Raw genomic sequence first — 14,466 nt, 5'->3', positions numbered from 1 at the left:
ACTTATAAGTGGTTTAACATTTATGTTTTATAGTAGTAATACAATAACTTTATATTTTATGTGGAAAGCATTGCAGGTAATTTTGCAAATAATTTTTTGATTTTGTAATTTAGTACTTTTATTACGCATAAAACTTCATACTTTATACCATGCTCTGTTTTATTTAGTTGTTATGGAATGATCTTGTGGAAAAAAAGATAGTACCTGAAGTAAAATGGTTTCAAATCTTCTTATATTGCTTTAGTACAGCAGTACTCTTCCATGTATCAATCTTTGAACCACATCTCTTAAGGTCTTCCTATTGGAAATTTTTGTATACTATCTCTGGAGGAAGGTAAGAACATCATAAACTTGTTAAACTACTATACATTTAAATTTTTAACACATATTACACTTTTTTTCTTCTGTATAATTTCAGGGTAGCAATAATGTCTCGAGTACCATTAGACATATATGGTTTAGAAACATCTAAGCATCTTGCAGATGTATGTAGAAAAACTAATACTTCCACTAAGAAAACTTTTTCATTTTAATTTAATAACACAAGAATGAAGTAGAATTTATTGAACTTTGTTCTTTTGAACGTATTTGTTATTTACACGAAGTATCGAAGAACTGATGGTACGATTCGGAAAGTTTGTTTCTGTTTAAAAAAAAATAAAAGGAGCTACATAAAAGAGACTTCCTCCTCAAGGAAACTGGGTTTGAATGTTCGTTGAGTACGCGTGCACTCATGTAAGGTCGCGGATTCACGAACGGCACCATGAGGTAAGGGGAATGCTTCTTACCTAAAGAAAAGAAAAAGGGAGGAGGGGAAATAACGCGTATCGTACACCAGTGCTGTTTGTATTCTTCCGGAGTTTAGGGACCTTTTCGCACTGTATATATCTTTATATTATAGTATAAAATGCTGGCTGATATCACATTACACATGAAAAATATATAGTATTAAACACGATTTCTTTACCATTTCCACGTAGAAAGAAACAAAATTGTATTTAAGAGTCTTCATCGATGAACAGTATTGCTGTAGGCGGAGTCAATTGTACTTCCCTTACTTTGTGATACTCCTCGGATGCTTGAAACTATATTTTAATATATGTGTACATAACGAATATTTATATTGAACTTTCTTAACACGAAAAAGTATAAATGATAAGAAATAATGTCATAAGAAATGTCTTGAAAAGAGTGAGTTCGAATATTTACTGAGTACACATGCACTTATGCGATCTCGATGTTGCAGGGGTATTGTGACGCAAGGGGAATACTTTGACTCCGCCTATTGTACTCGTATGCACTCATCGGTACGGAATGAGAAACCTTCCCCTGACCCCATAATACTCCGGGAATATCTATCACTCAGCTCGAGTGCACGCGTACCGAACAAGTACATTGTCGATCTATATTTTTATGCAAAAATATGCTCTTTTGAGATGTACCACTAATTTCAGAATATCATGTATACATTTGAAGTATGTATTAATAAGAAGCGTCTATTAATAAAATAACTACCAAAGAAACGGATATCATAAACTTTTATATTGTTAAATTTTGATAACAGCTATGTATCACTTTAAGAATTAGATTCATTAAACAATGTTTGAAAGGATTACTCGTTAATATTACAAAAATTTGTTATACAATATTCCTGTATTCTTATACAATACATCTGTGATGTTAATATATTTAACTGTCTAGTTTATAAATTTTATACATTTATAGAATAAATATGCTCATATATAAAAAATGCGAAACTATTATTCTAAAAATGCTGTTACAAAATAATGTATTCTTACAAGCGTGTACAAAGCCCTTTCTTGGATATTTAATATAACATTCAATATTTGTGATATTAAAAATTTTATATATATTAGTTGAAATTTTATAATTAAAAAAGCTTTTATATCAATCATTTTGATAGAATTATATAATTTATTTATTACGTTACAAAAATACATTGTTGAACTTCTATTTGTTTTTATATTCCCTGTAAACATGCCAATAATGAATAAAATTTTTGGAACATATAAAAATGTACTATTTTCATTTTTTAACAGCTTCTAATGCCTTATTCATTATTACATCTGTGCTTCTTCGTTCTCGTTTCCTTTTCAAACGTTTCTTTTTTCTTAAAACATTGTCCCAATTAATTTGACTTTGCATTTTTAAGTCTTTCTTATCTATAATTCCAGGAACAATTTCAGATTCTAATACTGAAATATCATATTTTTGTACTACCATATTGAATGGTTTTATAAATTCCAATGTATCATTCTGCCAAGGAAGCAAACCTATTGGACATTCTCTCCAATTACAAGTTGCTGAAAAAATTTTGAAATTATTTTTGCTTGCTAATATTTTAGAAAACAAGAATAAACAATTTAATACTTACTAACTGCAAAGTTCCAATAATTATTTCGAATTTTTTGATCAACTAAAAAAGATGTTTTATTTTCCAGTTCATTTTGATTATTTTCTGTGCCTAATGGATATTCATCAGGTTGAAGGTCTTTGAGTGTAAAAGTCTTTTCATATTCATAAGAATTTTTATCATTTTTATCAACTATCGCTATTACATAAACATTCATTAAATTCAATAGCAATTGTTTGCTTTCTTTATCTATTTTTGGACTTATTAATTCTAACATAGGCACAATGAATTTGACTGAGAATTCATTTACATTCGATATAAGTTTTGAAATAAATTTTATATCAGTTAAGCATGGTAGCACGGTATCTGATATATTAAACCATAAAACACATTTTAAATGTGGATAAATACGATCTGTTTCCTCTTTGACCTTAAGTTCAAAAACTTTTGGTGATAAATTTTTTCTTGTTCTTTCTAATTGATATTCTAAAAGTCGAGATATGATATGTGCATTATCCAGTTTCAGAAAACTATATGATATAGAACTTAACCATAAAGAAGCTAATAATCTTTTTTCTTTCTTTACTTCTTCATTGTCTATTAATTCTAATAATTTTACAATTAATGTTTCCATTAGGTCTTTTTCATATAATAAAAATATTATATCTTTCCAAAAATTGACCATATCTAATGGCAAAACATCTTTTTCTAATTTACTTTCACTGCTTTCATTTTGGGTAAAAATTGATAAAACATCTTTGTTTGGTAAAAAAGCTTCTGAATTAAACAGTGTATTGCAAACTATATCTTTTTTATTAGGTATAATTTTTTTGTTAAGATATCTAGATATTTCAGATAAAAGAACTATCCTTGCAGTCTCTAATGTATACTTTTTATCTTTTTTTATATCATCACTGACAGCTTCCACATAGTTATCTTTATCACTTTCCACATCTTCGCTATTTTTTTCTAATAAAGAAATAGCATATGAACGCAGATCTTGTAATGTTTCCCTATGAAGAATATCAATTTATTGATATAAATTTATTATAGTTGAAATAGTTGAATATATTTATACATACTTCAACTGAGAATCTGGAACACCAGATACTAGATGGTAACCGGCATGAATATACAAACTAACAGAAGTCCAAAGTTCTATTAAATCACTGAAATCCTGTACTTCTTCAGTTTCTTGAACTTCCTTCATAGATTCCTCAGTAATCAAACATTTTTCAATTTTTTTAGCTTCTGCTACCCAATATTCTTCCTTTAAATATATTACATAAAAGTAATTTTTTTCTTTTCAAGTTACAATTAATATTAAAATAAACTTACATGTAACCAAGTTAGTAATATGTTTACAGCTATTTTCAATACTCCAATAGATGGTAATTCATGACTATGAGCAGTATCATGCCTTAAGTTCACTATCCACTTTGGGATATTTAACTGTTGTGCAATCTGAAATAAAGATGTTTGCTTCGTATGTCCTACATTAGATATATAATTTAAAAGTCTCATTATTGTAGTTGAGTACATCAAACATAAATCATTTTCATAGCTAAGTGGCAACTCGCCACTATTAATCTTAGGAGTCCATTCACGATCTCTAATACACACTTGCATAATTGAAAGAGTACAATCAATCCCTATTGGTAATTTTGGTATCCTAAAATATTGCCAATTAATACAACTTATTTCAAAATATTCGGTTAAACGTTTATTACTTGATTACCTTGCTTTCCAAACAAGCAGCGTCTCATATCCTTTCATCTGTTCATCTATATCATTGGAATAAATCTGTTTGTACACTTGGAACCACTCTGCGCTATGGAATGTAAATATAATTTCTTATAAAATACTTTAAGTCATAATAATTATTAAGTATTCTAATATTTACAGAGAAAACCAAGGTACTTGTTTTACGCCTTCCTGTCCCATGGAGAGCGCCATACTTGCCATGTGCAATATGAATCTTACGCTTCTATTATTAACTGATTTGTATGTGTCATGAAGTGAGTATACTTTACGTACACACACACTCTGTGTAATATATGGAACCGGACAGTTACTGCTGAATAAGTTCTCGAAATTTTATAAAAATATGGCGAAACAAATAAAGATGATATTAATAGATCTTAGTGGAACACTGCATATTGATAATATAGCGATTCAAGGTGCAGTAGAAGCTTTAAACAGGTGGTCTTTTCATTTAATTTGTAAGAATTATTTAGGTCGTTAGCAAATGTCATGGCGCAGCGTGCATTGCGCCGATTTCTTCGATTGAAGTTTTTTAAATTGAAATATTAATTTTATGTCTTAACATTATTACTATTAATAATGTTTAAATAAACAAAGAATAATTTGACAAAAATTATATATTGTATAAATAATTTTATTGTTTGTAATATAGGCTTCGAAGCGCTAATATACCGATCAAATTTGTCACAAATACAACAAAAGAATCCGGTAACTTCCTACATAACCGATTAATAAGACTCGGTTTTAATATTAAAAAAGAAGAAATTTTCAGTTCTTTAGCTGCAGCGAGAAATTTAATTATTCTACGGAAATTAAATCCAATGTTACTAATTGATCCTGCTGCTAATGAAGATTTTGAAGATTTAATAAAAAATAACGAGAAGGCAAATGCTGTTGTAATCGGATTAGCACCAGATAAATTTCATTATGAAGAACTAACCAAAGCATTCAGGTGTATCTTGATTATTTGATATAATAAATCATAAAAAATCTATAACAGTACACTTATTATGAGAAACAAATTATTTTTAATTTCAGATTGTTATTAGATGGCGCATCACTCATAGCAATTCATAAAGGACGATATTATAAAAGATCAGATGGGTTAGCTTTAGGACCAGGTGCATTTATCGCTGGTTTAGAATATTCAGCAAATATTAAAGCAGAAGTCGTTGGAAAACCAACTGCAGAATTCTTTAAAGCTGCTCTAGGAAATATATCTCCAGAAGAAGCAATTATGATAGGCGATGTAAAAAATATTTTAAACAGTGTTTTCTATTTTAATTTTTAGTTCTTTATTTTATAATAATTTCTAGGATGTTAAAGATGATGTGGCTGGTGCCCAAGCTATTGGTATGAGAGGACTTCTAGTACAAACCGGAAAGTATCGAAATGGGGATGAAAATATAATTACACCACAGCCTACAAAAGTATGCAGCTCTTTTGTTCAAGCTGTAGAATATATTCTTAAAAACGAAATTTAAATGTTATGATTTTGTACTAATAACAATAATGTTATACATATAAGTGCATATATACATTTATATAAGTTATTCTGTATTAAATTAGATATTTTATTTAAATATTAATAATTCCGTAATGGTATACATGATCTGGAGTAGTTTTATATTATAATAGTTTCAAAATATAAAGTAGACAGTAGCTATAAAGAAACTGATATAGTAATTTTATGATATGAAATATATTACCAAATTATATTATTTGTTCTAGTAGTAATAAAATGTATGACAGATTCTATTTGTTGTATGAATCAACTAATAATTGAAAGTAGATCTTTACAAACATTAAATGGATACCATCTCATTGCGCAATAGGATGTAGAAAATTGTAGAAAATTTCATTTGCTATTATATATGAATGAATTATGTTTATAAATTAGGATGAATCAACTCTTCTTTCACATTTGACCATAGAATTATCTAGACGTGAGACAATATTTTTAGGATTTTTATATGACTCTAAAAACAAAGAAAATGATCGTTGTAATTATGAATATCTACCACTATACATAATCTTAGGTAATAAATATTAGAACTATAGTACTTAATAAGTTATTATTAAAAGCAGTTTTACAAAAAAAATGTTAATCTCTTTTCAAAAGAAATGGGTGCACTGCAGGAGTTTCCTGTTTAGTATAAAATTTTGGCACCATTTCACAATTTTTTTTTTTATACATACATAAGAATTATTTATTTTGAGAATGTCCATTTTTTGTCCCTTACTAAAAAGATAGGGTATACAGTTAGTTTTGATTTGAAGATCTCACGTTTTAAAAGTGTAATTGTAAGCGCTCTTTAATGTTATACATTAATATTTCCTTTAATGAACAATATTATCTTTTTTAGTGAGGAAGGCTCAGTTATAATTTTTATGAATACTGTATGAAATGCACGTCACATGTGTAGAACTAATATAATATTACCTACAAGTGAAAACGCTAAACAATAGAATAAATCTTTATGAATTTGCAATTATACAAATAACATAAAAATTTAATTATAATACAAAAAAAAAAAAAAAATGAAAATATATAAAGTTTTTCTTTGCAATAGAGCAAAATAATAAATTATCAGAAAATTTAATTCAATAATTAATGCTTAAACACAATAAGTGAACAATCGCATTTTGCGCCTAGTATTATATAAATAAATTTACAAATAAAATACTTACAAATCTGTAACTAAACACTGGATTCAGACGAAGTATTTTCTATGATTATGCACCGCAATAGCATTAACTTACAATCCATATTATTCTCAAAAGATCAGTTCATAATTTAAATGCCCTCTACAACTTATAATCTAGGATCAGGCACGTATTGATTTCCTGTTGCAATAACGAGGGTCATTTTACGAAAATACGTCCCATTAACAAAATGAACAAGATAATTAAATACGACAATGATTGATACTAGGTCTTTGCAAAAATATACATATAATGCTGATATACAAACATAAAAATGAATCAAACTTAACTACAAATATACAATATTTTTGGTAGCCATTTTCTTAATCAATGTCTTTAGCTCGAGAGACATTTATCACAGAGCTCTAAAAATTCCTAATAAGAACAAAGAAGAGAACTAAATAGTAGCAATTAATTTTCTTTACATAATTAAATAAGTGTAACAAAAGCTTAGCAAATAAATACTTACACAATATGTAGCATATTAAAATATAACAACGGAATAATCTCTAACTTTATTAAAAAACTGCTTCTATGTCATTTTGATAACACAAAAATTACAACATTTAGGGCCATATCAATAAAGAACAGTATTTTCTCCTTTTTTTCTCCCCCCTCCCTTTCTCTCCTTTTTAGAAAAGTCAAGCATTTATCTCATTTTCATAAAATTGGTGCAAAGGCTTCGATTTTGACATTTGCTTCGATTTTATGTATACAGCCCATCACCATAATTAAGGGACGTTACAGTCGCATTTGTATGTACAATATGTAAGATTCTATCAGAGTGAATATTTTAATGTATGATTAACTACAGACTTCATTTTTTTTATCTATTACAGTTGTCTCCCAGGATCAAATTCTGCCAATGTAGTTATACTTGTTTAACCAACAACTGTACTGTATTTTCTTCTCTTATATGAAACATCATTATACATTTATCATAAAAGTTCAATTATTGGAAGTTCTACTAGAGACAGAATTTGATGTTATTATACTGAAGACAATACACTGTTATTTCCTACATTATTAATAGGAAATATTGAACTGTTAATTTGGCTGCTCGATTTTAATTTGATTAATAGTAAATTGACATTTCACTCTTCCTTTTATAGTTTGTTTTTTTCTTTCTTTTTTTTTTTTTTCTTTTTTTTAATAACAAGGCAGGTGTGTGGAGTACTGCTAATACATATTGTGGATCTCATTTGTTCGATTATATGATTTATTGTTTATCTTATTAAAAAATTAAATGATACTACTTGTAAATCATAAAAATATAACTACGTGGTATTAACAGAGAAAGATTCGAGAAGTATACCAGGAATATGGCATTTATGGTCATTTTTAGACACTCGATAATTTCCTGGGCCATGAGATTTATCCTTTATTTTCTTTTTCCTTTTTTTTTTCTTTGTGCTCAACTTTCATTGTTGATATTTTTGAAGTGGGAAGACTATAAATGGCTGACAGTAAACTTTTAATTCTTTGCATTCAAGTACAAAAATAATATTCTTTTAAAAGTAAACTAACTGAAAGTGTTGTATCATTGAATTTGGCCTCAGGATATAAATATACAAATATGAGCAATTTATACTAATACTTCCACACATTATTGCCTTTAAATTCATTTTACTTTATATACTCTACTTGTGACCTGGCTTTTACTCATCTTCGGTTGCAATATCTAATGAAACATCCACCGAAATTCGATTGAATATGTCATGAAAAGAAGGTAGCGTAAGTTGCCACAATCTGCAATTAGACCACATATCTTCTGTTATTCTGAAACATATTTGTTTTATATAATTATTTCTTAATAAATAGATAATAAATAATAATAATTACTTACTTTATGACAGTAAAAAACCAGGCACACCTTAGAGATCTCTGTTCCGATGTACTTAGTCCTAACTATTTTACTGGCCGATAATGAAGTATTAAATCTGCCGAACTTTTCCAAATAAAATGTCTGACCTAATATACAAAAAAAATGAAAATAATATAAAAATTTTACAGCTTTAATAAATATAGGTACATAAAGTGTAAAAGACGCACCGTTCTTAAATCCATAGAAGGATCCAGAACTTGATCATTACATAACAATTCTACTTTTTCTTCGGCCAGCGAAGAATTATCAGCATTTGAATCTGTATTTGTCCTATCTCCCGCTGGAGATCCTCCAGAAACTGTATTTCCAGTACCTGCTACCGATCCTGAATCACTTCCGGCACCAAGCACTTTATCGCAAACATGTTCAGCTACTTTACGAATTTGTATAAAATCGTTTGCAATTAAACGATCCCTTAAAAAATTATATATAAAGTTCGTGTTATAAATATATGATTGATAATATTTATAAAAATATTACTTATTTATTACTTTTTTAAACTTTTTACGCCGGACGTGGCATGTGGAAGAAGATAAAAAGATATTTTAATGAATTGAGGAAGATTTTTATCCACAACAATATTAACTACCCATGCTGGTACAGTTTCATTTAATAAAACTCCCTCCATTTCTCCTGCAGCATCTCTAACTAATAATCTATACAATGGCCTTCCTCCTACTTCACTGAAATACAATTGTATTCTTATTGTTATTACTGGAGATAGTTAACCAAATTTACTGTCATTAGAAAGAAGTACTTAGACCTTTCCATACCTGAATAAAACAGGCGTATGAGTTGGTACTGAGAAATATAAATTCCCTCCTCTAGTGTGTGTAGAACCATTGCCATCATTACTATTACCTTCATTTTCGTCATCAACATGTAATGGCCTCCACCAATGTTCAAGTAATGCTTGTAGTAAAAGATTTCCATAATTCACTAGAAAGGAAAGCAATACTTGAAAAACAATAATAAATGATACTTATATAACAAATAAATATTACCTTTCTGATCTACTGCATCATTTTCTGCAAGACCAGTTTCTTTTGCAGAAACCCATGCAGAAAAGCAGTCGTTTTCATCTTGACCTAAATGGATGGTCAACATCTATAAAAATATAGTATTTAACATTATTTTCTATTTCATATATATTAAAATTTTAATTGTATTAAATTATAGAATTACATACCCCAGTTTTAAGATCTACACTAAACCAATTTGGAACATACACCATTTTATTTCTTTTCTTTATCTCCTGTTCAAAATCTACCTTCCCTAAATCTTCAACTTTACGTGCCTTTAATACATCGTATAAAGCTACATTTTCTTCCGTATCTTTCGTTAAAACGTGTCTTCGGTCATTTAAAACATGACAATGTCGTATTGCCGGACCACCTAATATTTTCTGTGCAGGCTCTGTATTCCTTACATTTGGAGTTACGCCACTAGCAGCATCACAATAGTCTTCAATTCCTAATTCTTGCCAATCTTTTTGACTTATAGACTATAACAAATATTAAAATACTATTTATACTATTAACGCATTTTTCTTTTATACATAAGGAAATGAAACAATACCCAATTATTTATGGTAGATTCACTAGTTGCCACCCAAATGCTGGATTGATCAGGTGTCATAACCATTTTTAATACAGGTGCTTTCTCTTCACAAATGACTGTATATCTTTCTGGATAGCAGGATAATTCAGTCATTACAACTCTTTTGTCTCTACCACCTGATATTACATGACTGAAGGTATCTGTTGCCTAAAAATAATTGTTTTAGTTTAGTATAATTATTTAAATTGCTTCAATAAAATATTGATACAAGGAAAAATTGTAATTACCAATAATGCCCAAACACCTTCTTTATGTACTCTATAGGTTTGGATACATCTTTGTTGTCCCAATGACCAAAGTTTGATTGTTCCATCAGAACTGGCAGACAAACATTGAGTACCATCTCTATTTAATACTAATGCTTTAATATTATCCATATGACCACGAAGTTTCATTAGTTTAGTACAATTTCTTGGATCCCATACTCTTAAAACTTTTTCTGTACTACCACTCACTATAATTGTCCCAATTTGATTCATAGCAAGGCTATATATAGAATCTTTATTTCCACTAAGTGATGATGCTGTAAATTATTCACATGTTATTTAAATAGTAGAGAAATAATTGTAGATTGTTTATATGACTAATTGTATTTTTACTTGTTACTGTATTATTGCTTGCTGTAAGAGCAGTTAATGTATTCACATCCCATAAAAAGATTAATTTATCTAAACCAGCACTAGCAACTTGCTCTTTGTCTTTAGCATATGCCAAAGCTTTTACATAATCTTTATGTGTTCTTAATGTAGACATGCAAAAACCTTTGTGTGCATTCCATACTTTTACTGTTGTGTCAGAACTGGCTGATATTACTGTAAAATATTTTCCTTTTTATTAGATAAAAATAATTGCACTTTAATTTAACACATTATATGTTTATACATAATAAATGTTAAATATTAACTTAGAAACATAATGAAAAATACATACAATTTTTGCCACCACAACATAATACTATATCATTGACCCAATCTGTATGGTGTTCTATTGATTGAATATAAGGGTCCTTCATATTTTTGCAATTCCATATCCTTATAATGCTATCTCTACCTGCAGAGTAAAGCCTATGCAAAGCTGGATCATATTGTAATGAATTGACTCCAGCTCTGTGTCTTCTTTCCTCTTCATCTCTTATAACCATGGACACCTTCATGAAGTACACAAAATAACAGTATAATTACTGTTCATGAATATATCTTTTATAAGCTTCATTAATAAATTTTATTTGATAATATTGCAAGTTTATAAATATGAAAAATTATTTATAACATTTATCGCTACAGAAAAGTTGTGAAATCGATCAATGATTGCACGTAGCGTCAAATAACAGATATTAAATATATCATAGATTAATCGCAACTCTATTGTTCCATACATGATCATGTGGCTTTTTTAATGGACAAAATATCAGCACTTATGTGCACGTAGCAATGTTGTTTTCATGAAAACATCTCATTCGATATAAATATTATGTTTCCAAAAGTAACGACGTAACGATATGTCTCAAGAGAGAAAAAATATCACGAACAAGTACCTGTACTTTCTTTCGAGCACTTTGCCCGCCTGTCTTATGAGCTGCCATTATACCGCGAACTGTTCTGTAGCTTCGCACTTAAAGATAATAGAGGAAAACATTCGAAATATACTACAATTAAGCTGCAGCACTTGCACGATGTAACGCGTTGAAACCACGTAGTAGTTTCATCGTTGATTACATTGAAAACCTTACACAACCAGAAGGTATTGTGTTTTCGAATTCATAAAGAACAATCCAGTGCACATTATACTGAAGTTTAAATAGTTGTCAGGCGATCACATATAAACAATGTTCATGATGATCAGATATAAAAATTGTCAATGTTTTAACGCCGGTGTCAATAAGGTCCGACGTTATACACATAACGTTACATCACGTTTCAGAGCGTCTGACAACGTTTCGACTCCATTGTTGTGATTGAATAAAGCCGGATATATCCGTGTTTCGTGTTTTAACAGATGTTAAACTTATTTGTTCTGTACGAAACCTGTCACAAGTCAGATATGTGTTCCTACATATAATTAGTGACAATAACACGAGTTTAAAGAAAATTTTAATTTAGAAAATCGGTATTTCAACAATTTTATCGGTACTCTTGTGACCAATAGTCATCCGAGGTGCAACTATGGATATATAGCACCACATTAAGCAGCCAATGAAAAATAATAAATGTATTGTATTTAGGTGCATTCACGTATACTTTGCTTCTGGAAAATATCCCGATTGGCAATTTATTAACCTTATACCAATCAAGAAAATTTCGATCAACTATTGAAAACAGCCAGAAGTTGCAATGCATATAATATAATTTCATAACATATTAAATAGAAAATGTAATACTATTCCATGTTTCACAGATTTAAGAACACATGGAAATTATTCTTTGAAATAATAAAAATTGTCTCAAAAACTTCATACTCTATCAAACGAGTAGATAATAATGAATATCTCTTTAAATAAAAGAATGTTATGTAATAATTTGAAATATATTTTTATCTTTTATTAAGTCGGTTTCGTGTTAAAATCGAAGGTATTCCGAAACTCATCAAAGCGCCAACTAGGGAGAATATTCTTCATTAATTCTAGCCGGAAAGACAGCATCTATCTCCGGTACGCCCATGAAAGAAGCAAAGGTGTCCGTCAGTTGAACGCCGCCATTTTCGTGGTGTGTAAACGTTCTGTTGATTTCAGAAAGAAACAGTTGTGTGACGTTGTGCGCACAACCATTCCGAGGTATTATACGTCCTCGGCAAGTTCTACAGCATGAATCAATCACGGAATTTTACATCGTTATTGAATCCAAGTTATCTGCAAAACGCGCAACAAAATGCTGCTACTGCAAACGCGGCTGCCGCTGCAGCTGCAGCAGCTGCCGCGGTGAGTGCCGCGATTGCAAATGGAACGCAGCTTAACTCCAATTCCAATCCTACAACAAATAACACGAGGAAACGCGAAGCGGAAAGTACGTTTGAAATTGTTCTTATTACGCCATTAATTTCATTCTATTGTCGTATGCGACCTGATTTTGTATATACAATTTGCTTAATCATATGGTCATACGTAGCACGGTATATAGTTAGACATCTTTTAATTATTATTTTCTACACATAATATGTATATATACGTATATATAGGATATACATATATACATACATACATACATAGGTTGTTTAATATATAATATTTTCCATTCTTTTAAATCTTCGTTTGTGTGCTTGAAAAACGTTTGAACGTATTTATAATTTGCAATTTAATGTAGTGGAACAAGTAGAACTATAAGTAAGTTAGATATATTTTAGGCGATGGTAAACAGGAAAAAGAGACGAAAGAGGAACGTAGGAAGAGGAGGAAAACTAGATGGAGCGGTAGTGAACATGACAAAACTTTTATACCAGGCATGCCTACGGTTCTACCAACAAACCTGACTCCTGAACAGGAGAAGGCTTACCTCTGTAAGTTTATTTTCTTGTATTTTTTTTTTAACAATTATTTCACTTTAATTATATATTATATACACATATATGTATACATATATGGGCAGGATATGATTTAAGAATCATGCTTCTGCGTATAAATTTCTGAAACTTAATTTGTAGTACTATAAAAGATGTAAGTATGTATGTATTCTTAAAAATTTATAGTTGCCAAAGCTAATTGCCTTTTTAAATATTTTCAAGAAGTGAGTTTGGCAATAGGAATTGCCAATTTTGCTGAATGATGGATATAAAATTAACAGATTTCTTAGATCATCTAAATTAATTACATTGAATTTGCTGCCAATTTTATTTCTTATGTGTTTATAAAGGTTCTAATCACTTATGTATAACAAATTATTGATAAGAAACTATTAAGATATATTTTTTTTAATTGATTAAGAAAAAAACATAATAATTTATTAAAGAAAACTTACAAGAATTTATAAAATGCTAGACTTAGGTGAATATTCTACACTTTTGAGACATGCTTACATTATAGAATGTATATGGTTATGGCAAATTGGCAATATCTAACTGTTGGGGTTTCCGCCCCCTCTAACCCGTTGGTTTACAGTTCAGCTGCAGATTGAGGAAATCAGCAGGA

At 29.4% G+C, this 14,466-nt stretch overlaps 5 protein-coding genes across 5 annotated transcripts in view; 3 read left to right on the top strand and 2 right to left on the bottom strand.

Annotated features, from left to right (window-relative positions):
• The window catches only part of LOC108550428 (transmembrane protein 135), a 4,010-nt gene extending 2,489 nt beyond the window's left edge, over window positions 1–1,521 (top strand). The window contains exons 7-9 of the mRNA XM_017904176.1: window positions 10–76; window positions 168–334; window positions 419–1,521. Of these exons, the coding sequence (XP_017759665.1) occupies window positions 10–76; window positions 168–334; window positions 419–533 (349 nt within the window). The 3' untranslated portion in view covers window positions 534–1,521. The remainder of the gene's footprint in view (window positions 1–9; window positions 77–167; window positions 335–418) is intronic.
• A 473-nt stretch (window positions 1,522–1,994) lies between these two features.
• Window positions 1,995–4,339, bottom strand: LOC108550601 (uncharacterized). The gene is made up of 6 exons (XM_017904370.1): window positions 4,278–4,339; window positions 4,113–4,205; window positions 3,713–4,046; window positions 3,457–3,644; window positions 2,396–3,387; window positions 1,995–2,324 (listed from the first exon to the last, which is right to left on the bottom strand). Exons 1-6 carry the CDS (start codon window positions 4,337–4,339, stop codon window positions 2,047–2,049), a joined length of 1,947 nt encoding a protein of 648 aa, XP_017759859.1. The 3' UTR covers window positions 1,995–2,046.
• Window positions 4,340–4,420: 81 nt separating this feature from the next.
• LOC108550612 (haloacid dehalogenase-like hydrolase domain-containing protein 2) lies at window positions 4,421–5,622 on the top strand. The gene is made up of 4 exons (XM_017904381.1): window positions 4,421–4,576; window positions 4,791–5,090; window positions 5,177–5,387; window positions 5,455–5,622. The coding sequence occupies exons 1-4, from the start codon at window positions 4,482–4,484 to the stop codon at window positions 5,620–5,622; spliced, it is 774 nt and encodes a 257-aa protein (XP_017759870.1). The 5' UTR covers window positions 4,421–4,481.
• A 2,782-nt stretch (window positions 5,623–8,404) lies between these two features.
• On the bottom strand, window positions 8,405–12,242 carry LOC108550576 (WD repeat-containing protein 48). The gene is made up of 12 exons (XM_017904333.1): window positions 11,884–12,242; window positions 11,280–11,496; window positions 10,949–11,161; window positions 10,577–10,872; window positions 10,308–10,496; window positions 9,919–10,233; window positions 9,734–9,836; window positions 9,503–9,668; window positions 9,221–9,412; window positions 8,897–9,143; window positions 8,691–8,815; window positions 8,405–8,623 (listed from the first exon to the last, which is right to left on the bottom strand). Exons 1-11 carry the CDS (start codon window positions 11,929–11,931, stop codon window positions 8,753–8,755), a joined length of 2,049 nt encoding a protein of 682 aa, XP_017759822.1. The 5' UTR covers window positions 11,932–12,242; the 3' UTR covers window positions 8,405–8,623; window positions 8,691–8,752.
• A 758-nt stretch (window positions 12,243–13,000) lies between these two features.
• Window positions 13,001–14,466, top strand: part of LOC108550480 (splicing factor 1) — a 15,369-nt gene continuing 13,903 nt past the window's right edge. Inside the window, exons 1-3 of the mRNA XM_017904222.1 lie at window positions 13,001–13,348; window positions 13,686–13,838; window positions 14,437–14,464. Of these exons, the coding sequence (XP_017759711.1) occupies window positions 13,150–13,348; window positions 13,686–13,838; window positions 14,437–14,464 (380 nt within the window). The 5' untranslated portion in view covers window positions 13,001–13,149. The remainder of the gene's footprint in view (window positions 13,349–13,685; window positions 13,839–14,436; window positions 14,465–14,466) is intronic.

This window comes from Eufriesea mexicana, unplaced genomic scaffold (assembly GCF_001483705.2).
Source record: "Eufriesea mexicana isolate 0111107269 unplaced genomic scaffold, ASM148370v2 scaffold474474846, whole genome shotgun sequence".
Taxonomy (NCBI): domain Eukaryota; kingdom Metazoa; phylum Arthropoda; class Insecta; order Hymenoptera; family Apidae; genus Eufriesea; species Eufriesea mexicana.
The sequence above is the reverse complement of the archived record's forward strand: the minus strand, read 5'-3'. Positions and strand labels throughout refer to the sequence as shown.